Source organism: Larimichthys crocea, chromosome XIV, assembly GCF_000972845.2.
Source record: "Larimichthys crocea isolate SSNF chromosome XIV, L_crocea_2.0, whole genome shotgun sequence".
Classification (NCBI taxonomy): domain Eukaryota; kingdom Metazoa; phylum Chordata; class Actinopteri; family Sciaenidae; genus Larimichthys; species Larimichthys crocea.
Genome location: NC_040024.1, coordinates 7,161,932 through 7,187,388, shown reverse-complemented (window position 1 = coordinate 7,187,388; position 25,457 = coordinate 7,161,932). Strand labels below are relative to the sequence as shown.

General features: G+C 40.6%; 4 protein-coding genes across 5 annotated transcripts in view; all 4 read left to right on the top strand.

Annotated features, from left to right (window-relative positions):
* The first annotated feature begins 261 nt into the window (after nt 1-261).
* Nucleotides 262-7,441, top strand: LOC104930126 (butyrophilin subfamily 2 member A1). The gene is made up of 6 exons (XM_027287589.1): nt 262-425; nt 2,084-2,434; nt 3,562-3,772; nt 4,163-4,227; nt 4,621-4,728; nt 5,804-7,441. Exons 1-6 carry the CDS (start codon nt 377-379, stop codon nt 6,418-6,420), a joined length of 1,401 nt encoding a protein of 466 aa, XP_027143390.1. The 5' UTR covers nt 262-376; the 3' UTR covers nt 6,421-7,441.
* A 70-nt stretch (nt 7,442-7,511) lies between these two features.
* On the top strand, nt 7,512-15,245 carry LOC109138193 (butyrophilin subfamily 1 member A1-like). 2 transcript variants are annotated; one of them, XM_027287587.1, is made up of 12 exons: nt 7,512-8,199; nt 8,307-8,387; nt 9,281-9,631; nt 9,850-10,063; nt 10,150-10,214; nt 10,385-10,501; nt 10,684-12,215; nt 12,621-12,887; nt 13,014-13,259; nt 13,362-13,607; nt 14,073-14,198; nt 14,659-15,245. In XM_027287587.1, exons 1-7 carry the CDS (start codon nt 8,133-8,135, stop codon nt 11,295-11,297), a joined length of 1,509 nt encoding a protein of 502 aa, XP_027143388.1. In that variant the 5' UTR covers nt 7,512-8,132; the 3' UTR covers nt 11,298-12,215; nt 12,621-12,887; nt 13,014-13,259; nt 13,362-13,607; nt 14,073-14,198; nt 14,659-15,245. The 2 variants fall into 2 exon arrangements, with proteins under 2 accessions (XP_027143388.1, XP_027143387.1); XM_027287586.1 differs by having other exon boundaries at nt 8,120-8,387.
* A 1,447-nt stretch (nt 15,246-16,692) lies between these two features.
* ift46 (intraflagellar transport 46 homolog (Chlamydomonas)) lies at nt 16,693-20,161 on the top strand. The gene is made up of 5 exons (XM_019257811.2): nt 16,693-17,137; nt 17,746-18,059; nt 18,159-18,252; nt 18,333-18,464; nt 19,572-20,161. The coding sequence occupies exons 1-5, from the start codon at nt 17,003-17,005 to the stop codon at nt 19,923-19,925; spliced, it is 1,029 nt and encodes a 342-aa protein (XP_019113356.2). The 5' UTR covers nt 16,693-17,002; the 3' UTR covers nt 19,926-20,161.
* A 629-nt stretch (nt 20,162-20,790) lies between these two features.
* The window catches only part of LOC104939330 (uncharacterized), a 14,947-nt gene continuing 10,280 nt past the window's right edge, over nt 20,791-25,457 (top strand). The window contains exons 1-7 of the mRNA XM_010755855.3: nt 20,791-20,875; nt 21,019-21,148; nt 23,031-23,192; nt 24,062-24,199; nt 24,525-24,673; nt 25,011-25,114; nt 25,203-25,392. Coding sequence (XP_010754157.2) covers nt 21,019-21,148; nt 23,031-23,192; nt 24,062-24,199; nt 24,525-24,673; nt 25,011-25,114; nt 25,203-25,392 — 873 coding nt within the window. The 5' untranslated portion in view covers nt 20,791-20,875. The remainder of the gene's footprint in view (nt 20,876-21,018; nt 21,149-23,030; nt 23,193-24,061; nt 24,200-24,524; nt 24,674-25,010; nt 25,115-25,202; nt 25,393-25,457) is intronic.

The following is a 25,457-nucleotide window of genomic DNA, read 5'->3' as shown; positions in this document are numbered from 1 at the left end:
AACCCTGGTGTCTTTTTTGCTTACACAAAATTCCCTAAAAGCAAAGAAAAAAAGCACATTTTAAACTGTAATTTTTTATGAAATCTTTAACAATAAACCTCACTGTGTATGTTTAGCTCTGCACATCAGTGTGACTTCAACCTAACAGCATGCCTGTACATTGAGGTAGGAAGCAGACTTATGAGTATACAATATTCCCAGTGGACATGAACGCCTCACCGAGCCTACAGTCAAGTTTGTCGGAAAAGTCTTCAGACGCTCTCAGGTGACCGGAGACTGCGCATGTTCCAACAAAACTCAAGAACAACTTTGAACTTTCTGTGTTTTTCCGTCACGCAGAGAAAGAAGAGTCAAAGCCGGTCGTTCGTGTGTTGGGATGTGTTGTGGTTGTTTGCTGGTTGCCGCTCTGCTCTCTTGTTGTGCAGGTATGTGTCCTATGTAAATCTTTGTTTTATTGGGAAACAAACAGCTGTAACATGTCAAAGCCAACCTTTAAAGGACAGTTTAAACGTTCTCAAGTACAAGGCAGATATCTGTTAAAGCACATTCATTCTCTGCTGCCAGGATCTGGACTCAAAGACAAAGAAACATTATCACATCTGGCTCATCCTGCCTTGCTTTCACTGACTGCCAGCTATTTTAGAGCTCATTTTAAGATTGCATACTCTTTGGGCTCACCAAAGGTTTATTTAGAGCTCTATGTGGCTGCTCTCCCTGAGATGGTCTTTGGTTGTTCCTCGGTCCAGATTTAAACAGATGGTGACAGAGTGTTCGCAACTCAGGCTCTGAGACCTGAAAAGGGAATCAGGACTGCAAACTCTTTTTTTGTTGAGACCCTTGAAGACTACAAACATCTCAGATGTGCTTTGACTGAAATGTGAATTCCATGACACAAATCAAGACACCAAAACGGGGAAACTAAAACCAAACGGAAGGTTGTAAAATTGCAGCACTTCAGATTTAACTTGTGGCCTGACCTCTATGTTAGGAACAACAGGACTAAAGTAGCAAACAATATAAAGTTCAGTACAATGCTGTAGGATTACTTTCACTTTTGATACTTGATTTATATTTTGCCAATAATACTAATAATCCTAATAATAAGAAACTACAAAACAACTTTTACTTGTAACATCAGTATTAGTACAGTGTTTTCTCACTGTGGACTGAATGTGCACTGAATACCGCTGTAAATTTCCTACTAAGGTTCAACACACAGTGTTTATACTCTGTATTTTTCCATCACAGCTTCTGCCGGTTTCTTCCGTGAGATGACTCTGTGAGAGTCAGGTAGACAAGCAGGTGATGATGATGATGATGATGATGGTTATCACTCTGCAGGATCTTTCAGCAAGCCAATGCTAACAATACAACAACCATTACAGTGAATAGGGTGAACTAAATTAATACAGTGTGTTAACCAACATGAATAAATGTAGCTTTTGTTTGGTTTTACTCTAGTTGTATATGGGTTCATATGAAGTATTTGTATTATTCCAGTGTTGCTGGCTTGATACTTAGACTGGGACAGAAATGTATAATGAAAAACGGCAACCACCTCGGTAGGCTATTGCATTTCCTGCATTCCCTCCTTGTGTTCCAACCAAGTAGTGAATGGAATTTTTTTAATTTAAACACGAAGCTCGTGAAACTTGAAACTTCTGGCTGCCGGCCAAAGGTTGCACAAGTTTTTGTTCCCGGGTTCCTGTTGGTCGAGATTCTTCTAATTCAGAGTCTGTCTCAAAACAGATCAGGGCTTCCTATTTAGTCATTTTCACCAGGAAAGCATTGCAGGCTTAACCCACACGGATGCAGGGCTGTGGGAGGATGACTCATCATTCAGCCTTTTATTTCACCAAGCTCTCACCAACCACTAAAAGTCAGTCCCACATTTACTCTTGTCCGGCGGCTTCTTGCTCGCTCACTCTCAGCTTTTCTCTTCTTAGCTTCCTCCGTCAGCGTCCTCTTCGCTCTCTTCTGTGCTCCACGTACCCTGGGCCTGAAAACCTCCTCTTCTTCTTAGTGATCCAAAATGCCTATTGTCAGACACTAATTTCTATCTCAAATTTTTGTGTTTTCCTAGGAGAATCCTTGGTGGATGGTCCACCAGAGAAGGTCCTGGCCTTTGCTGGCGGGGATGTCATTCTTCCCTGCAGTTTCAACACCACTGACAATGATGATTTTCCAACGGTGGAGTGGTCCAAGGAAGGCCTGCGGCCCAGTGTCGTCTTCCTGTACCGGGATGGCTGTGAGATTCTTGAGATGAAGAATCCGGCCTTCGAGTACAGGACGAGCTTCATCAATAAAGAACTGCAAAACGGAAACATCTCATTGAGGATCTCCAACGTGCAGCTGTCTGATGCAGGGAAATACAAATGCATGAGGCTCTGGAAGAATGCTCCGCGGGACATTACAACAGTGGAGCTTGTCGTGGGTATGTCCTGCCAAGTTTATTTATACATAGTAAAGGTTTTGCAGCTGGATAATAGTCATCTAAAACCTCTCTGTTTATATAATGGAGTAGAGGCCTGCAAAGGCCTGAAAGTTGGGTCCTTGCCAAGAGGATCTATTAAGGCCAGTGACCAGTTTAATCCAATTCATTCAAGCTTCACTCTGATCTTGCTCGGTTCATTCAGATCTGAGTTCAATCAGTCTTTGTTCATTCAAGTTTGACCATGATACAGCCCCGTCCATTCAGACCTGAGCCTGATCCAGCTCGAGTCATAGCAGGAACCAATTCTTATTCCACAAAACTTTGTAACCTAAGCTAGTTTTTGATGTATAACCTGAGTTGTGCCTTTGAAATACTCTCATATAAACCACATAACTCAAGACATGCAAAGCAGCACAAAGCCAAACAGTGATAGGATAAAAAATACCAGAAAAATCAATGCTGAGCACCGTCCAGCCTGTTTATTCAGCCAGTATTTTAAAAGGAAACATTCCTTTCCATGATGTCTCCTTTGACCACTCTCAGTACATCAATACAGATACTAACAAACAGCTGTAAGCTTAATGTTGCTGTGTAAAATGCATCTCAGTCCTTTGACAGGGCTGAGGAAAGTGTTAGGGGGGAGTCTTCAGTTCATCTTTAGGGTTTTGGACTGTTAACATTTTATAGATTATTATGTTTGCAGACATGATTCATAGATTATTCAATGCTGGAAATATTTAGTTATTTATAGTTATTTACTGTGATTTTTTTGAATTACATGGTTTGGATCAGAAGTTAAGGGGTTGACTGAAAAGACCCTCAGATGTGATTGCATACTTAACTACAATGATTTAATTGAATAACATTATATTGTTCTCAATAGCTCGCTAAAAGTAAATTCAAGAGTGTCACCTAAAGTAATATGTGGAAAACCCAAGACTGACAATACAGTGTTGCATATTTGGCTGTCTGTTTTAGGTCAGGTGGTGATGCCTGTTTGAGTAGTTTGTTATTATCCTGTTTCCACCCACATGATATGAATGATTTGGACTTTCTTTTGAACAGGTATTTAATGAAGCATTAGAACATTTGAAAGGTCACACCCTGTGTGATTCCTGTTTTTATAGGTGCAGTTTCTGAGCCGAAACTCTCAGTCGTTTCAGCTGAGAGTGGAGGAGTGACTCTTCAGTGTGAGGCCAACTGCGGGTTACCAGAGCTGGAGGTCACGTTTCTGGATGATCAGAGAAACATAATTCCTGCTGATGATGCAAGACATCAAGATACCAGTGGACATTACACTGTGACACGAAGAGTGGCTCTCCAGGATGCTACCAACAGGTTCAAATTTAGTCTGTTACTTAAAGATATACTTTATATCATGTCATTTAGAGCAGCGTTGAGTAGAAATTTGCATTTTAGTGATTTAGCGTCCCCAATTTGGTGATATGGTGGTAAATATGTTCAACTGTACAACTTTGCTAACAGCCAATCATCAACCAGGTCCAGGTCTATATGTCTATAGAAGCTGCTGAGTCCAGTTACATTGCCCACTTGCTCAATAACAGAGACACCATTTACCTGATTACAAGTCAGTGTAGCATCAACAAGATTTAATCTGTTAGTTTATCAGAGAAAAGTTACAGTTTTGTTTTAGGAGTCCCTTTTTATTTTATTTACATTACATGTATGAGTTATGAAATAAACTTTGTCTCAATGTTGTCTTTACAGCGTTACCTGCAGAGTTCACCACCCAAAGATTAAACAGACCAGGAACACAGAGATTCTCATACCAGGTACAGCAGAGCTTTAACAACTCACCTGTACCAGCTGGATTACCAAAGAAAAGTCACAATTTAGGTGTCATCATCATGAATTTTGAACATTTGTTTATACTTTGTATAACCCAAATCCCCCAAAATAGGACACTGTGTAATGTATTAGTAATTTCTTTCCATTTCAAGTTAACATATTTCATTTTTGTAATTTTTTACCCTAAAGAAATGATGTGGGTATAGAAATTTGGTCATGGAAGACTCACATGTAGTTTTCTACATCTGTGGGCAGTAGAAAAGCCAACTGAAATCTGTCCAGGATAACAGATTAGTCTTGTAGTGTCCTTTTGGCGTATAGTAGTATGTAAATCTCATAATTTACTTACGTCAACATCGTGTTTCTTGTGTTTTCAGTTGATTGCATGAGACCCTGCTTTCTACCCATTGTCATCGCTGTTGGAGTGACCATTTTCTTAGCCGTAATAGCATGTGGAATAGCTGTCTTTGTCCGGAAGACATCTGGTAAGTCACAAACACTGAGACAAGACTGAATTCGGCCTAGAAACTCATTAGACAAGGCAGTAAAGGTACAAATCTATTGGTCTTAGAGAGTTTAACCTCATATAGTAACAAAATAGTCCCACAAGATGTCAGACCAGCTCCACTCAGGGAGGGAATAATCAGCCAAACGTCACACAGGACTGTCTTGTTGCATATTACTTATGGGTTCCTTAGATTTAGAAAGACGTTTAGAGTCTACCAGAGTCAAAACACTTCTTGTCACAGTTGAGCGCCGCTCTCATGACACACCTTGGCATTACGACAGTTGTAGTGATATTTGGTGGTTCTCTATTACACCCACTGAACATTGCTAAAGTTTTTGTTCTGCTGATTGCAGCAACAAGACGAAACTTGCCCACAAATGTAGCGGAACAGGCAGCCTTATATGGCGATGTTAGGAGGTGGTGATTATTCAAATTATCAAATCTCATGAAGGAACACCTCCTCATGAACAAGGAACCTCTGACTTGCAACTAGAAAACCTCAGAAAAAGAGTAAAAGAGGTTTAGCGGGAGGAAGTAGAGGTCCATTGAAAGTCATGAACTTAGTATGACCACCGCAGATCAAGATCAGTCTACTCATACTAAAAGACAACACTGCCTGTTTCCATATTTAACCAGACACTCTTTACATGTGCTAATATTACAGTAATAATCCATTTTAAATCTCATGAAATTAATATTGAAACTTTCAGTTTAAAAGAGGACGCCTCACTGTGGATTTTTGTTCTGACTTTAGGTAAAATTAAAAGGCCACTAGCAGAAGACCTAAAGGCTCTAAAAGGTTCACAGGTTCAAAGCAAATCATATAATTGATGGAATCGACCATTAAGAGCTTTATTAACCAATGAAAGGATCTTGGAATTGTTTCTGAAGCAGACAGGTAGACAGAGTTTTGGAGAAACTGTAATTGAACTGGATTCTACTTTCTTCTTACCAGAAAGTCAAGTATTACAAAAGTCAATGAGCTAGAAATAGATTTATGTGTAACTAACAGTATTTTTTGTTTGTCTATTTGTTTGTTTGTATCCATACAGCAGTGGGACAGAAATTGCCTTTAATGAGGGTGTCCTCAGATCAGAGTACAAAGAGTTCTGTCTCCTTAAATCAACCACTTCTGAATCCCCGACCTGAGGATAACAAGGGAAAAAGCAAGATTGAGGAGATGAAGAAACAGGTGGCTAACTTACAGTCAAAGCTTTGTGAGAAAGAAAAGATCATCCACCAACTACAGAACAGCAAACCTCAGCTAAGCCCTGTTGTTTGCCACTTTGACAAGCCAACAATCTGCCATCCTGCAGCCTCAACCCACTGCAAGCTTCCAAAATCTGGCAGCTTACCCCAGAATCAGACTCCAAAGCAAGGCATCTCACGACAAAACAGTAGTCCAGCACCTGGCCACGTGATCCAAAAAAGCCATCGTAACCACAGCTGCCCTGCCCTGAACGTTTATGCTGCAGTGGCGTCCAGTTCTTCTTTGGCCAACACTGCAAAGAAAAATCCAGAGAATCTCACCCGTTCACTGAGCATGACTTCTGCTAGGCCTGGTCCAAAAGTTTCCAAGCCTCAGCGTCGATCTTCCTTAGTGTTAACACCATCTGCTCTGCTGTCCAGTAACCGCTTTGGGCCCCTGGCAGAAGTAGATGAGGATTGAGAGCAGCTATTGTCATGAGAAAAGTACAAACACCAGTAAAATTTTCAGTCTTCCTGAAAACGTAGTGAGTGAAAGCTAGCGATTTGCATAACCAGTGGGGATATGATTTTTGGATTTTGGGTCAACTGGTTTTCTAATTTCAGTCTTCAGAAAATAACGTCTCTATATCCTTTATCTGTGAAAATACTTTATTAGCTTTATTACTATTTTTTGTACAAACACGAGTGGTTGGTTCAGCCAACAAGCAACATTGCACATGACAACAGAAGTCAGATTTTTGCACAGACCCAGTTAGCAGCTAGATTAGAAGTTTGGTTCCTGTAACTAGATGCTAACTAGTCCACAAAGGTGCACAGGTGCTTTAAACACTGGGTTGTAGCCACTGTCTACTCGCTACAATGGATAAAGCTGATCTCAGAGATTCCTCTCAAACACGGAGCTCTTTAAACTGACTTGTGCTTGTGTGCTTTTCTAGAAATAACTTTATATATAATAACATTAGTGTTGAGCCTTATATAAGATTCTAGCCCTGTACACAAAAGAACTTTACATCTGTAGCTTGTGTTATATAAATTGTACATTTCTACAGATATTAAGCACATAAGCTTTATTTATATTCTTTGGTCTTAATTTAATTCTTATTTAATGTTTTTCTACAGATTGTTTGGGAATTCAATTATTCTATGTTTTTTTTTTTTACAGCTGTCCTTTTTTATCTTTTATACTCTCATAAAATAAAACACTTGCATTGTTAAATTTCACTGCTCACTTCATTCACTCAGTAACAGTCTGAAAACACATAAGCAGCACTCCCTGGTGAATCAGTTCTAACATTTCTTTTTACCTTTACCTTTTATCTTCGGTCAGGTTTTAGCTTTTCCGCTCTGCTTCATGTTTTCTGTCCTTAGATATGCTATGTGTGCTAGCTCATGTTGAAAAGAGAACCAAATTTTGATGATGGTTAAAAGATTTTTAAAAAAGAAAAGAAATAAACATGTTTACAGCCTGGTACAAAAACAGTTTTGGTCTCTGTAGCTAATTTCCCCGTTCATGACAACTGTACTGAGGGTGAATTTATATACAACTCACCTGTTCACATTATATTAAGGCTTAAAGTTATGCAGGATTATGGACGCTTTGATTGACAGGTGGGTGCTGTTACAGATCATTTGTTTGAGCGACCATGGCTTCACCTCTTTGCCCATTTTGACATTAGCGGGAAGCTGAGCTTTACAACAGTCCTTCGGAAACCTGTGGGTGATGATGTCACAGAGACTATGATTTATGGTTGTTACTCTTCCTCACATGACCTCTTTTCACAGCAACAGGTGTGCAAAGTACATAACCTGGAGATTGCGACATCTTTTTCTGTGTCTGTGTTGAGTTCAAGACTGTTTAGGGAGCCGGAAAACTACGCTAGTTAGGCAATGTAAATAGTTAAATTATTTGTTTTTGTCTAATTTTCTTTTAACTTGTAGTTAAAACTTTACCAAGAGTTGACTTGCCAATGTTTTGTTAACCAGTGTTAATTTAGAAACCCTGGTGTCTGTTTTTGCTTCTTAATGCCATTTTGTGAAATATGAACCAACTGTGTTGAAAGCAGTAAAACCTACAACTGTATCCAGGGAGACATTTTTTTTCAAACTGTATTTTTTTGTATTTTTCAATACTTAATGGAGCTTTTCCCATCAGTGTGACTTCAACCGTACAGTATGTCACGGCACTGCACATTAAAACAAGCGTCACTTTTCCTGAATAATCTTGAACGTACAGGGACAGGTGAGTTATAACTTTATGAATGAAGTGCAGTCTGACTCAGACGGCCACACCGGGTTCAAAGAGCTTTTCCTGTTTGCTGACATGTTTTTCTCTTTTTTCGTTTCCAGCAGAAAGAAACCACAGATTTTATGTTTTGGTGATGTATTATTATCTTTTCCTGGTTGCTGTTCTGCACTCTTCTTGTACAGGTATGTACAATTTGGTTTATATCATCAAACTGTTAAAAAAAATAATCAGAAATGCATTATTTCAAATATATAGTTGTGAAACATTTACTCAAGTACCCTCTTCATACACATACCTAACCGGTTATGAAACAGTCTCAATTAGATACTGATGCCTCTGTATGACTAAAGACCATCAGCGAAAAGATCAGCTATTTCCATACACTTATTCGTATGTCTGCCACGAGGTTGGATTCGGTTAGATTTTCCTAGAAATGAACGAAAGAAGGTGGGGGAAAGACTTCTTCAGGTCTGAGTATGTTTGAGTTGACATTTCTTCTCTAAACTTCGCATACAGTTTGATTGAAATATGAACTCTTTCACATTATTCATTCAAATATCTGAATACTTTTTCCAGCACTGTACATTTCTTTGTAAGGGGAGTGACCTGCTAGGCGTTCAGTTTAATTTGGATGACTCTGCATTTGATGGTTTTACAATCAGTCACCCCTGTCTCCCTTGTTCTTGTACAGAGTGATCATATAGATGATATACTGATAATATTGGTGTCTATAATGTTCTGTTGGACAGCACCTTCTCTTCAGGACAGGCAGAGGAGCTTGTGTTTGTGAGGAAGAGCAGTTTGATGCTTTCATACAGTGCATGCCTTTTGCTGCCTACTGTATGTCAGCAGCTGATTCAATGTTGTTGCAAAACTGTAGCCGCTAGCTGTTGGGCCAGTATTATGAGATTTACTGCTTGTTTGAGTTTTTGTTGAGAGTCAAGGCTGTAGTTTGCAGTGTGTTTGAAATGCACTCCTCCTTGTCCAACCTATTTATTTCATTGAGGGAAGATGAAATATTGGAAACAGTCCCCACTATATCAGTGTCCAGTATCTCTCTAAATTGATTTCCAAGGAGAATCCCTGATGCATGATACACCAGAGAAGGTCCTGGCATTTGCTGGTGGGGATACTATTCTTCCCTGCAGTTTCAACATCACTGACACTGATGATTTTCCAACGTTGGAGTGGTCCAAGGAAGGCCTGCAGCCTAACGTCGTCTTCCTGTACCGGGATGGCTGTGAGATTCATGAGATGAAGAATCCGGCCTTCGAGTACAGGACAAGTTTCATCAATAGCGAACTGCAAAACAGAAACATCTCATTAAGGATCTCCAACGTGCAGCTGTCTGATGCAGGGAAATACAAATGCATGAGGCTCTGGAAGAATGCTCCGTGGGACATTACAACAGTGGAGCTTGTTGTGGGTATGTCCAGTGACATTTATTTGTTTATAATAAAGGTTTTGGAGCTGAATGATTGTCATCTAACATCTCAGCATGGAGTAAGGTCTGCCTAAGAGTGCTGCCTGAAAGTTTTGTCCGGTTTGATTGCTTTTGGTGATTGACTGTTTTCAAGCTTGAAAAAATGTGGTCCTCCCTCGAAATGTTGAGTCAAACACTTTTGTGATTTGGTGTTTTTATAGGTGCAGCTTCTGAGCCGAAACTCTCAGTCGTTTCAGCTGAGAGGGGAGAGGTGACTCTTCAGTGTGAGGCCAACTGCTCGTTGTTAGAGCCGGAGATCACATTTCTGGATGATCAGGGAAATAACATTCCTGCTGACGATCCAGGAAGACATCAAGATACCAGTGGATGTTACACTGTGACACGAAGAGTGACTCTCCAGGATGCTACCAACAGGTTCAAATTTAGTTTATTACTCAAACTTAAATGAATATTTTGCATGATTGATAAACTAAACTTAATCTAGTGTCTTCTCACCACAGCGTCACCTGCAGAGTTCATCAGCCGAAGATCAACCAGACCAGAAACACAGAGATTCTCATACCAGGTGCAGCAGAGCTTTTAGAGCAATCTCTTTGAAATGCATTTATAAGTCTGTTATGCATAGATACAGGAGATAAAATTGTTTTCAGAGGAAAAGAAAAATGAAATCTGATCCTGATAAGATTATTTTTCGTCTCCTTGTTGATAAGATAATTTACTTTACTGTCCTTTCAGTTGACTGCATGAGATCCTGCTTACTACCCACTGTCATCACTGTTGGAGTGACCATTTTACTTCTATTGGCCACATGTGGATCAGCTGTCCTTGTCTGGAAGAGATGTAAAAAATCGGGTAAGTCACAAACACTGAGACAAGACTGTATTCAACTATTCCCTGTGGTGTCATCAAACTGTATGATCTGAACCTGATAATCTAATAACATTTCTTTTGTCGATTGTACTGGGGATATTGACTTGTCCTTCAATAGGATCAATGTGAACTAACAGTGTTTGGTTATTTTTGTATTCATACAGCGAGGAAACAAAAATTGCCGTTGACGAGGAAGTTGTCAGATGAAAGTACAATAAGTGGTATGTCTGTAAATGAACCGCTTCTACTGAGTGTCAGGGTTGACAGAGCTGACAGTGATGAAGACGGCAACATTGAGAGATTGACAAGAGAGGTGGATGATCTGAGGTCAAAGCTTCGTGAAAAAGAAGAGATCATCCTCCAACTACAGAACAGCAATTCTCTGCTAAGTCCTGATCTTTACCAACTTGGCCAGCCAACGATGGCAACCGATTGCAACCCCCCAAAATCAGAAAACTTACCCCAGAATAAGGGTCCAAAACCTGGCATCCCACAAAAAAACAGCAATCCAGGACCTGACCTCCCGATCACAAGAAACCATCGTATCCACAGCAGTCCTGCCATTTTGGACTTTGACGTTGTGTCGTCTAGTTCTTCTTTACCCAAAAAAGCAAAGAAAAAGACGGACAATATGGATTCTTCGATCAGCCCAATGGTTACCCTGAACCCTGGTGCAAGAGTTCGGCGTCGACATTCCTTAGCGCATCCATTGCCAGCCCTGTCTAATAACCCTTTCACACTCCTCGCAGATTTAAAAGAGGAATCAGAGTGGTCGTGAGAAAAGAACTTAAAGCTGAACCAATGGACATGAGATGTGAAAGGTCTTCACGGCTCTACAACAAATCCAGCTGCAACAGATTTGATCTTTCTCAAAGAAAGATGACCTAGAGTACCTTCACAAACTTAAAGTTCAAATTCTGTTTTATAATTCTAATCTATGTCTATAAGAAAATAATGTCTCTATATCCCATCAAACTTTGTTTAAAAATGGCATTGCATGTGTTAAAATAAGCTTTGATGTCTGGGGTTGTGTATAGGGGTATTGATTATTAATTTAAATTAATTGAATTCTTGTTTTATGTTTTTTTCGACAGATTATGTGGGAATTAAATTGTCAATTGTTTTTTAGGACTGTCCTCCTCCTAGGTGGTGTCTACTTCATTCTTCACTTCACATTGTTCACTTCCTTCACACACTAGCCTAAAAACACACAAAGAGCACCACCTAGTGAATCAATTCTAACATTGCAATTTCTTTTTACCTTTGCATTGTGTCTTAGCAGGAGGAAAAGGTGCTTTTCAAAACTTTTCTAATAGGTTTAAAAAGGTAGAACTAAATAAATTCAAAGTGGGTCAGCGGTATTTCAGTCCATAAGGACTTGACCTGGGGAACCAGAGCGTGGCTGGTGTAAATAAGCAACTGTTTGCTAACACAATAATCACTGCAACTCTAGACAGTGATAATATGTCAGGGTTGTATGTTCAAGGCTCACTGTGCTGCACCAAAGTTGCTAAAAATATGAATGAATGCAGGTTTTTTTGTTCGGGAAAGTGTTGATTTAAATCAAACGTTCTGTTATGTGCAACAAAAAATGTGAGGGTGGAGTTTCACAGAAAGGAAGTGCAGAGACCCGTCTGTCCGTCTGTCTGTTGGTGGTGAGACAGGATGCAGCTAACACCTTTCTGCTTGATGCTGTGTGAGTCTAAACATTTCTTTACTTTCTTACTTTTCTTTTGTTGCTGAGAGTAGTAGTGTCTTTTTTAGTTTAAAAAAAATCAATGATTTCATTTGTTTATATTCTCCATTTTTGTCTTCAGTCTCCGATTCTCTTTGTTTATCATTGCCTTTTGTTTTTTGTTCTACCCTCTTTTTTTTACCCTTACTTTTCACATTTGTCATCCTTTTTATGTTTTTATGACAGTTTCATACTTCGTTTATACTTTCCTCCACCATTCTCATCAGATGTTTCTTATTTTCACATTTTCTCCACTTGCTGTTTTTACTTTTGCTCTTTTAGCCTTCATTTCTTTCTTCCTGTCTTATTTTAATTTTCTATACTTACTTACTCCCTACCTTTCTCTCCTCCAACCCCTCCGTGCAGCCTGTCTTCGGGTCAGCCCTGACAGGTCTCAGTTCTTCTGGTACGAATCCATCACTCTGAGCTGTGAGGATCCGCTGAACTCCACCGGTTGGATGGTGAAGAGGAAAACATCAAAGAGTGGGGTCAGACCTTGCGCCAACGGCTGGGGCTCTAAATCCTTTAGCTCCACCTGCATTATTGAAAACACCTATCCGACTGACAGCGGGGTGTACTGGTGTGAGTCTAAAGACAGGGAGATGAGCAACGGCGTCAACATCACCATCACTGGTATTGCACACAAACACTGGAAATAAGTGGTGATGCTTAACGTTGTCCTGAGTTAGATTAAAAATGAAGCTTTTATTTAAAGTGAAATAAGACAATGGACAAAATTAGTTTCTTTCTGTTCTAAAGGTCAGCCTGTAATCCTGGAGAGTCCCGCCCTCCCTGTCCTGGAGGGAGCTGCTGTGATTCTTCGCTGCAAAGCTGAGACGAGCTCCTTCGGCCAAAGGTTTGATTTCTATAAAGACGGCCTTTGCATCAGCAGCAACTCCACCGGAGAGATGACCATTCATAGCGCTTCGAAATCTGACGAAGGACTCTACATGTGCAGCATCTCTGGAGGTGGAGAATCATTAAGCAGCTGGTTGGCTGTTGAAGGTGAGACAAACAGTCTAGAGTTGTTATCTAACTCAGGAAAAAGTCTACAGATATGTAAAAGTGTTAGATAGTAGAAGTGTTAGATCTTTTTCCATTCTAAAGGTCGGACTGTGATCCTGGAGAGTCCTACCCTCCCTGTCTTGGAGGGAGATGCTGTGATTCTGCGCTGCAAAGCTGAGGTGAACTCCATCAACCACAGGTTTAACTTCTTTAAAAATGACCTTTGCATAAGCAGCAACTCCACCAGAGAGATGACCATTCATAGCGCTTCGAAATCTGATGAAGGATTCTACAAGTGCAGCATCTCTGGAGGTGGAGAATCATTGAGCAGCTGGCTGGCTGTAGAAAGTGAGACAAACAATCTCTTCTTCCTTATTAAACCCTGACAGCTGCATTACCCACAGTGAGCTGAGCCACTGATATTTTGTTTGGGTATACAGGTTTTAATAAACACTTTTTTTGTAAGCTCAAAGATCAACTTCCCCTTTAACAGCAGCAGAAGATCCTCTTTAACTTCTCACCTGGCCTGAGTGATGTAGATATGCACCGCAGGCCACCATTTTGTTTATTAGATGATTTTGGTGCCTCTATTTTTTACTTCTATGACTGATGCTTGCTAGAAACAGCAGGAGATTAACAACATAAATGTAAACAATGCAGGTTTCAAACAGAAAACTTGTCTTTTCATGTCTTTGAGTCAGGACATTGATTCGGTTTGACAAGTCTCAAACAATATATTTTGCTGAGAGACATAAGGTATTCATGACTGTGTTGGTTTAAATAAGAGAGTTAAGAGTTCATTTATCATCACAGATTCACCTCCGTCTGCAGATTCCAGTTCAGTTTCTGTCATTAGACTGATTTGTCACCTGGTGGTGGGAACTCCTTACCTGCTGTCCACCATCTTACTGGGAATCATATGCAGAGACAGGAAGAGAGGTAGGAGCAGCCCTGAGGCAATTGTTTGCTTGTTAATCAGCTCTCTTGAGTGAGTGTTTGACAGTCAAAGGTGTTACTTTAGGTACCAAAGTAAGTTTAAAAACAATCTGGAGCCGTCTGCATAACTGATGACTTCCGTGACTATTTATACAGACAGTATGGCCAAAATCAGTATTAAGGCTTTACTCCAAATATGTGTAGAAAAACTGATGTGAATTCCCGAGTACCCAGACTTATTGAATATAACAACATGTAAGTGTATGTCAAGCTATGACAAGTAGTATCCAAGACAAAAGCCTGTAAATACCAAGCAAAGGAAGCCTCAGGTCAAATGGCGACTCAGTTTTCAATGCAAAAATCAATCTAAATAAAGCCTTCACCTGATTAATGTTGATATTAATTAGGACACATATCTATTATTTGTACACAAAGTTGACCACTGATCTCCTTCTGCTCACAGCAGCACGGTTGGTTGCAGAGAGAAGAGGCAGCAACGATGTCATCATGGAAATAGCTGTATAGTCCTACAAACGGGTAAAGGTGCACCACAAAATATCCTGGATGTCTATTATTACCACCAGTGATTACAAAACCTTGTGACCTCTTGGATGTGGACTACAGACCACTGGATCCTGACTGATCCAAGCTTGAACTCTGATCTGCAACATCAACCCAACTTTAACCAGACTTTTCTGACAATCACGTACAAATTCAGATATGAATATAGAAGCTTCATAAACCATAAACCCTGAGAGTTAAGGAAAGACTTCTGATCCTTGACTAAAATGTTCTGCTGTTGTTGTTAAATGTAAGTAGATGTTGATTTGTTGATTTCAGCGGATATAAGTGCATTGTATTACACACTGCAGAGGGTGAAGACTGAGATGTGCTTGTGGTTTGGTTTCATCGTGCAGTCTTGTGAGGTGTGAAGTTTTAGTTCAGACGTGTAGTTTGTTTTTTTTCCATTTCACATTTAATCTCTGTCCAGAATTTACTCAAAATGTCATACGAAACTCAATAAATCAGACACACTTGTGACACAAATAACGACTAAACTCAAACAGCCTCTTCTGCTTACATCGGTTGTGGTGAGATTGTCTGTATTGAAAGTGGGCCAGTGTTTCACAGAAATGGAAACAAGGACGGTACATTGCGCCACTTTAAAACCCACAAATAGGGCAACATTTCTCAAAACATGTCCATTTCCAACATAAAATATTGTTAAGAGTTACTTCACATGTATTTTGCAGTGTGATTGGAAACTGTTGTGGTTTAGTCGCTGAGTGAAGCTGCTCTCTGTTGTGTTCTCTGACTAAAACACAAAAAAAAAAAAACTATGACATTCAAAGGTTAAAAAACAGAAGAGAGCATCTCTAACTTCCTTCATATATACTGCCGTGTTAGCAGAATGCACTGCGTATATAGGATGTGGTGGCATAGATGGGGAACCCTAAACCAAAAGTTAATTTCATAAATGGACTCACAACACACACAACAGAATGTTCATGTGAGGGAACTTTTATATGACTTGATTTCAAACAATACAATCTACTTTTTTAAATTAAAACGTTACAGACATGTCGGTTTATCTATCTATCTATCTATCTATCTATCTATCTATCTATCTATGGGCAATAGTTTTGGCAATAGAATGGGTGGAGGACAGGGTGGATAGGAAGATAATCCTATGTAGCGATTTTGTCTCATCACTCTTGAGCATTAAAAACAGGGCAGCAAAAACACATCAGGAAATATTAGATTAGATTAGATAATACTTTATTTATCCCACAACGGGGGAAATTCACTTGTTTACAGCAGCGAAAAATAATCAAGGAGGGAAAACACAAGTGTACATATTTACAAAAAGTACTAAAGTAGAATGTGCAGATTTACAAAACAAGTACTAAGGTAGAACGTAAACTTAAAAAAACAACAACAACAAAAACAAAACAAACAAGAACAAAAAATAGCAATGGTTGACATGAACAAGAGACTACAACATGATCAGGTGCAGGTGTTGTAAAGTCTCACAGCAGCAGGGATGAAGGACCTTCTTACACCGTGGGTGTAGCAGTCTGCTGCTGACGGAGCTGCTCAGAGACCCCACAGTGTCATGTAGTTATATTAAATACTGTTGAGGACATCCAGATGAGCACAGCAGGGGAGGGAGGTGGCGTTCACGTGGGTACCAGCTCATTTAACAAAGGGAACGAAGAAGCAGATCAAACTGCAAAAGAAGGCAGCAGAGAAAGAGGAGGTGGAAAAATGAAAGTAAAATGATCAAAAGCAGAAGTTTAATAACAACAACATTGGGAAATCCAGGAGAAGGGGAGACAGTTCTATAAAGTACAAGGTGAAGCAGGACTAAGACAGACTAAGAACAGGGCACAGTAAACACAGAAACATCCAACTGGTCGGTGTAGCCGTGGAGACGGAGACAGTGGAGGATGTGATGGTTGTCATGGAGATGGAGGAGAGGAGGAGATGATGAAGACAGGAAGAGTTTCAAGAGTGTAACAGAATGTGGAAATGCAGAACTGGGTTCATTAAAAGAATTTAAAGTCCAGCAGAGGGCGGTGTGTGCAACAATAAGGATGCAGACTGCCGTAAAACTACAAAGAAGAAGAAAGAAGAACTACATGCCCATGATGCATTGGGGGGGCCCGTTGCCCAGGAAACCACTCGGTATGTCGCTGCTAGCCGCCGTTGCTAACATCTGAGCCGCGGACGAACGGAGCTCGGCCCGGTACCGACACGTTTGAAACTCAAAGAACCGAGCTGGGAGATCTGTGTTGGCCCCCTCCATGGAACGAGCTGCCCGGGGCACCAAAGACACCAGACTGCTGACGAACCAGCCGTACGACGAGAGCCTGGAGGTCATCGACTCCGAGGAGGTAGCCAGCGTCTACAGCCCGACACCGTGCGGCGGCCACAGCCAGGTAACCAGGCAACCGGGGGACCGGGGGACCGGGGGACCGGTCCCTCCGCGGCCTCAGTGCCCGGCGGCAGCGCTCTGCGGGCGGCCTGAGCTCGGCTATCATCACCGCTGCATGGTGGTGTTCATCAGAAATACACACAAGAATGCAGCTAAAGTTTGAGTGGTTAGAGTTAGGGTTTCCAAGGATTGGGGCCTTGAAAGGTTTTGAAAATAATCCTTGAATTTATATATTTAGTGCAAGAACTTAATTTGAGTAAACAGGATATGTTCCTTTAGTTATTAACTCTGATTGTGTTGGGTCCTTGAATTCAGTGTTCAAGAACATGTGGGTACCCTGAAGTATTCTCAGCTCCGAGAAGCTAAAAATACTTCAGGGTACCCACATGTTCTTGAACATGTGGGTACCCTGAAGCTTCTTGGAGCTGAAGTATCAATGGTAAAAGTACACGAAAAGTACAGAAGTACTCTCTTCTCAGTCAGACTGAGAAGCTGAGAATACTTCAGGGTACCCACATGTTCATGTGGGTACCCTGAAGTATTCTCAGCTTCTCTGAGCTGAAGTATCAGTAGTAAAAGTACACGAAAAGTACAGAAGTACTCTCTTCTCAGTCAGACTCCAGGAGGACCAGGAAGGGTCGAGGCCTGATGTCGGCCAACAGCGGCAGTGACGAGTTCGATGAAGACCACAAGCCCCTGAGGGCGAGCGAGCAATCCGGCGTGCAGCCCGGGGTCAATCCACACGAGGAGGACGAGGAAGAGGAGGACGATGAAGACGAAGAGGAAGAGGAGGAGGACTCTGACGAAGACGACTCGGACGATGACGACGAGCCCAGCAAGGCTCCGGAGGGGGCGTACGACCCCGCCGACTACGCCAACCTGCCCGTCAGCACCGAGATCAAGGAGCTGTTCCAGTACATCACACGGTGAGGGGTCTTCATCGTCAGTCGTCGTCGATTCATCGTGCTGATTATCTTAAATCTAAATATGGTTTCGACCCGTCTAACCTCTGTGTTTCCTCTCAGCTACACCCCTCCGTCCATAGAGCTGGAGCACAGCCTGAAGCCGTTCATCCCGGACTTCATCCCGGCCGTCGGAGACATCGACGCCTTCCTGAAGGTACGAACGCGCCGCCTTCTGGTTCTGCTTGATAAAACCAACGACTACCTGCATGACCTGTTAACCTGTGTGACGTTCAGGTGCCGAGGCCGGACGGCAAAGGGGACAGCCTGGGTCTGCTGGTTCTGGACGAGCCCAGCGTGAAACAGGCGGACCCCACGGTGCTGTCGCTGTGGCTGTCAGAGGAGACCAAACAGCACGGAGCCACCGAGGTACTGACGCCTACTTTCAAGTATTTTTAATTTCTTATGGGTCCACCTGCATGGGGCCGATGTGGGGCCACTGTCATGGTAGAAGCATGACTCATTTCAGACTGAAGAACTTACATACACTCTGATTTGTGTCTGACACGGTATTAAAAGTCCTCCACAGGTTCATCATGTGACTCTAGGATCCAAACAGATGCAGCAGAACCAGAGATAACCATAACTCTGTGTTACGTTACAGAGAAATACAAAATACATACTGAGGAGACTTTAAAATATATGTACCAGTGATGGGAAGTTCAGCTCTTTTTAAAGATTCGTCTCTTTTGACTCTCACTCGTAACCTTCTATCAGCCTAATTTAGCAGTTATGAATGGTTTGTGTGTTAGTAAGCAGTGTTTTCATGAATTCCTTATTTCTATGGATCGTTTTCACCTGTGCAGGTGTGTTGGTGACCCTGCTCTGACAGATATTTTCATTGTGAAAAACGTGCACTCACGTGTAGTCTCCACTATCATTGAAATGCAGCCAGGTTTTCACTCATTTCTTCACTTTATCTGTGTGTACCTGGCCTGTATCACTACACTTCTCTCTCATAATGGTATGATCCTGGGGTGATTGACCCCATGGTGTGCCCATCATCAAAATAAAGAGTGGCTGAAGATTTATCTCCTTCCGATAGGAATCTGAACGTGTCCGATCAACCAGGAAGGAGACTGGAAACATTTTGTTGTAACTTTTACTCACTATAAACTCTACTCAGACTTCACACTGTACCTGAGCCCGTCATGTCTTTGTCGTCCCCGGTGTCAGAGTCCTGTTCAGAGCCGGTTGTAGTTGACCTTGTATCCCCTGTCGTCAAGCCGGCCTCTGTCTGTCTCAGATGCTGAGTTTCCGGCTTAGGTGCAAATTCCAGGCCCCAATCCCCAAACACACTGCTCTCTGCAATCCAAAGCTCTATGACAAACACCAACACTCCCTGGTATTCAGTCAGCTAATAGGACTGCTAACTAGCAGCTGGTACAGCAGTAGAATACTGGTAAGTAACTTACTGTGTCGTTCCTCAAACTGTCCCAGAAACTAATCTTGTAAAACAAACCTCCCCTCCTCCAGTTGAAGAAAGTGACGAGCGTCGCCAGTCCCCAGACCAACCCTCGGGCCGTGGACAGCTGGGTGGAGAGCATCAGCGCCCTGCATCGCTCCAAACCTCCGGCCAGCGTTCAGTACGGCCGAGCGATGCCCGACATCGACAGCCTGATGCAGGAGTGGCCGGCCGAGCTGGAGGAGCTGCTGGGCCGCCTGCAGCTGCCGCCGGCCCGCCTGCAGTGCAGCCTGGGACAGTACACCGACATCATCTGCAGCCTGCTGGACATCCCCGTCTACAACAGCAGGATCCAGTCTCTGCACCTGCTGTTCAGCCTCTACCTGGAGTTCAGAGACTCGCAGCACTTCACACGCAGAGCGTAGAGAGCTTCTCACCTGAGACGAAAATCTATACAGGACTGTGCTGTACTGATTCCACTGATGTCTGATTTTGATTTGATTTACACTGAGTATTAGCATAATAACACTATCAATACTTATTTACAAGAAAACAAGACATATTTTGTATATATATATTTTAAGAGAAAGTCATGGAATGTAAGTTTAAATATTGATTTCATAACAGCTGTTAATCATTAAACATTCATTGTTTTATTGATGCTTTGGCTTCCTGTCTGTTCTTGTTTCCAGTTGATTTTCTGGCTCAAATCTCTAAAAGAAACATTGTTCTCGTCATCAGTCCACATGAGAGAAGACACAAAGCTTCCAGTCAGTGTCTTTGAACCTGCATTATTTCTAATGGCCAGCAGGGGGCAGCTCTGTTGACTGAAAACACACTAAATGGAGTCCATTTAACACCACCGGCACCACGAGCTGACAGGAAGCCAGACACAAACAGCATAGAGAATCCGGTGGATTTTCAAAATAAAACACCTCCGTACAAACTGCGTAAAAACAAACATGTAAAAACAAAATTTAGAAGAACATGAACCAGGAAAATGACCAAATCTGAGCAAGTGAACAAAGTCTGGAGGGAGAAACGCTCCCGGTGGAGTTTGAAGTCGCGTGTGGGACAAAACAGAGACATTTCCCCTCTTGGTTTATGACCTCAGTAAACAGTTTCCTCATGAGTTTATGGTCTTAATCTCGAGTTTCAAATATTCTTCCATGCAACATGCTGTTCATTTTGTAAATTATTATTCTACTTAGAGTTGGTAAAAGAGTGTATTATGGTAAAGTGTGTTGCAAAATCCCCAAAGCCACAGTGTGTTTCTTTGTTTTGGTTTCGTTTTCTCTGAAACTGCCCCACCTTAAATGCTGTTAAATGCTTGAAACAGAAACTAAATGTTGCACTTCATTTTGCACATTCCAAGGTAAGTTTTTCTTACTTACAGAAAACACAGTAACTGTTAACAACTTGAAGAAATATTACTAATGGTATCAGTTCATATATGAGTAATGAATTTCATTTGGAATAATCTGCCATTTGTGAGTTTTTGGTTTGTATCTTTGTCAGATGGATGCAATATTCAACTTGCTTCAGCAGCAGAGACTGGAGTCGTATTACTTAAAATTTCTTGAGTTTGGTGTGAAAGATGAAAGAGATTTCCTGGACGGTGTAACAGATGAAGATTTGAACACCATAGGTAAGGTTACTCAGAATAAATAAGTGTGAAACTCAAAACATTTTTCACTAGACATGAAACAAAATGTATTGTCTTAGACTTAGTATTGCTACAATAAGAAGACTTGAAAGTATTCCAGGAAATGCCCTTAAAAGGCAACTACCAACGCGCACATTCACACAGGATCAACTCGTAGCAGGTTCTCCGGTGAGGGGAGCTGAGGTGTGTTGCTGTGGGCGTGTCTATACCTGCTGAATGTAACCACTGTGAAACAATCTTTTTATGTCTCTGATTAATGACAGCTTTATCGAGGCTCGCTCTCTCTTATTGTTACCCATGTCTCTCTACCAAAGCGCTCTCTCTCTCTCTCTCTCTCTCTCAAACCACACACCTTACAAAACATAACCATGTAGGAAGTAAAAAGGCTTGGCAGCTGTTTATATGTGAAAGACCGACCACAAGGAAATAAGACAAAGAAGAAGAGAAACCTGTTGATCACGAAATGTTTCATGATCCTCTTTTACATTATATAGTGTACACACATGACTGATCATTGTCAGATGCTTCCTTTATTTTCCTTTAGGTAACAGTTGGATCTTGCAACAGTTGTACCCTTTAAGTAATGAAAAGAGCTATTTAGGAAGGCCTCAAATATATAAATAAATAAAAGTGGAAATATAGACAAACAAATGTAGATGGGTCAGTGACAAATAAGAGTTTGCATAATGAGCAATTAAAAAATGTTTTAAAATATAGTTTTAAAAGCTTCCATCGGGTTTGCAAAAATGTATATTTTGTATTTCTGTTGGTTTCATGTAGTTTCAAATAGCTTTTGAATTATTTTTTACAAAACGAAAGACTGATTGCCCCTGAAAATGTCAAGTGGTGTAACCACAACAAAAGGAGAACTATTAACTATTTATTTCCACCTAGAGTGTATGCAAGTGTACATATATAAACAGTTACTTGATTTTAATATATCACTTGAAAATAGATTTCATTAGGATTATTTTAAAATAAAATTGTATGCGTTTTTGCAATATAGAGCAGGACAAATTCTGAAAATCCTTGCCATTTTCTAAATAACATTGGACAAATTATGTATAAACTGTTAAAAATATGTTAGCACATTGCAATAGAGGGTTACATCTTATTCCCCATGAATTTTCCTGTAAATTATAACAATTTAATAAAAAATACTGGTTACACCAACTGACACTGGTTTGTGTCAATTGGTGTAACCAGTATTTTTCATCTGAAAATCAAGCATGACAGTCAACGAGGTCCATTGAACTTGTTTTTTTATTATTTTTCTATGAAGAAAAAACATCAACAACAAGAATTGGATGTTTTATAAACTGCTCAAAAAAATTAAAGGAACACTTTGAAAACACATCAGATCTCAACAGGAAAAGAAATCACGCTGGATATCTTTCCTGATATGGACTGGGTAATGTGTTAAGAACAAGGATGCCACATCATTAATGGAAATTAAAACTATTAACCTACAGAGGGCTGAATTCAAAGACATCCCCAAAATCAAAGCAAAAAAAGATGCGTCAGGCTAGTCCATTTTGCCAAAATGTCTTTGTAGCAACTCATAATGATAATCTGTAGTTTGTATGACCTCCACATGCTTGTATGCATGCCTGACAACGTTGGGGCATGCTCCCAATGAGAATTCAAGAGAGTTATTGTCATTTGCAAGTAAAAACACATTTTGTAAAATTACTATGAATTTTTATTATTTAATACTGCTCCGAAGCTAGCTATGTAAAAGGACTCTAATAAGCCACTAAAATGTTACTGATATGTTTGCAATATGTGTTGATTTATAATTTAATTGTAACAAAAGAGCAGTTTGGCATATTATAATCTAAACTGATGATATATTTTCAAACAGGATTAAGCCAGGTGGAAAAGAATCGTTTTTCTACCATGAGAGACGCCATCCGCAGACTCAGAGCTCCAACACTCTCAGCTGCAATGTTTGTGAAAAAATCAATGAAGTCCTTCTCTCTGCAGTACACATACCCCAAATGTCCTGAACCCAAATACATCAAAGGTAAGACACATCCAGTTTAGTATGGTATATTTTTTAAAAGCTTATGCAGCACACAGAGAAAGAAACTTCAAGGTAGCACTGAGGAAGGGAGGGTAAAACAAACAAAAAAAAGCAGCTAGTTTGGAGAATAAAATGTGGGTTTGTTACAGGCTCGGAATGAAACAGTACAGCAGGTGTAATTACATGTGTTAACCAAACATAAAGAAGCGCCTAGCACAAATACTTGGATACTCACTTAAGGTAGCCAGGCACTATGAATACACATTTAGGCATTTAGGCAATGACAGAAGTAAGTACATGCAGTTCATTTTCAGGCATCCAAAAGAAAATAAAAATAATAACTGCCTACCAAATGTTTAAATGTGGTTTGGTGGTCCTCTAATTTTAACTCTAGCGCCATCATGAGGGTCACATTTCTGCTGAAAGTAAAAGGCCTTTGGATAGATCGTTATAAATTCCTGTGTCATTTATGTCTACATGACCAACATTTGGTGGATACTTTGGTTTATAACCAAATACCAAAAAACTAATGACTTTCCCATAAGGCTCAGCTTTACTTTGTGTTTAGTGCCAATCAGAAGATTCATGCTAAAATACATGTTAGCATGATGGTGTCTACAACCCTGTGTACAACCTTATTAGCATTTCACTCAAAACACCTCTGTGCTTGAATACAGAATCATAGAGCAGCTGGCATGACTCTTAAGTCTTGTTATTTAATGTTTTCTCTGTAATCAAGGGTTAAGGGCTCTCTGTAAGCATGTATCATGTCATTATGTTATGATGATAACACAGATACTCATCTAAATTCTATGTAACACACCCATATATGATTTTATACCTTAACCAAGATCATTTTGAACTTGCAGATATGGATCCTGCTCAAAACACAGTCGAAGATCTGATGTTGCGGATCTGTCACATTGAAAGTGTTGGTCCATCCAAAGGCGTATGTCTCTACACGGTAGATGGAATGCCATTGACAGATGATCCATTCTTCAACACATGTAAGGTCAACCATTCCTGGAGCCTAAAATAAAGAACAAGAGGTCATTATTCAGTGTGCCGAGCTACATATCTATCTGCTTCTTGCCCTCTCTCTGAACACCAAGGGAACACTGGGCCCAATACTGCCCTCTGGCACACTCCATTCACCACACCCCCACAATGAAAAATAAACAGCATATAATGCATAACCCAACAATAGCTAATCAGCTAAAGGCGTGATTGCAACTGTGTGCATGACTACCAACCTGTGTGCACTTTATGTATGCGTGCGTGTATGTACAATAAAATGTGTAAAGTGGTTAGTTTGATTTTGTTCACCTACAGGGTCTTTAGAAGACAGACATATTGCAAATGGAGACATGATCTATGCCATATTCACACCAAAGGAGAACCTGAGAAACGCTCCTCAAATGAAACGAGAGGTTCTTGAAACCTATGGAACTGATACAGTTCGATGCCACATCATGCTCAAGGTGAGATGTACAGCGCATACAGCACAGTGCTGTGACATTTTCTCTCCTCAATTTAGCACCATAGGTCTTTTTCAGATAAATGTAAATACACTATGGTTACCAGTTGTTAACATTGGTAGTCATGTTTTTTTCTGAACTTGAGTTGAAAGTTGACATAAATACATTTACCAAACATATATGTGAGCTTTTGTCCTTGATGTTTAATATTTGGTAAAAGTTAAAGATATTGCCAAAGAAATCAAATACAGCGTGCAGCGAGTGACATTTCCATCCCAGACGCTCAAACTAAAGACTGAATGGATCTTTTTTGCTCCCCATTTCTAAATATGTGATATAGGGAGACTTCGAGGTGACAGTGAATTTGGCAGAAGACACAATATCTAATCTGAAGAACAAACTTGCAAATGAAAGTGGATTCCCAGGACAAGTTCTTCATTACAGGTAATTCTGAATTTTTGTAATTGATGCATAGTACTGCTTTTCACTCAAAATTGCTGATTCTGATGTGTTTTATTAATCATATCTTCAGAGGTGAACATGGCAGTGGCAACACATTGGAAAGTTGTGGAATCTCATGCGAGTCAACAGTATACTTCTCACTGTCCACGTTTACTGAGGAGGTTCCAGACCACCAAGAATTCTTCAAAGATGACATTGAGCCCACAGTGCAACAAACCACCAAAGGACGCAGTGTCTTTTTGTCTTCACTTTATATCACTGTAAGCCCTGTTTTGTGGTTTAGCATGGCTAAACACAAAAACACTTGCAAGAACTAAAATCTGTA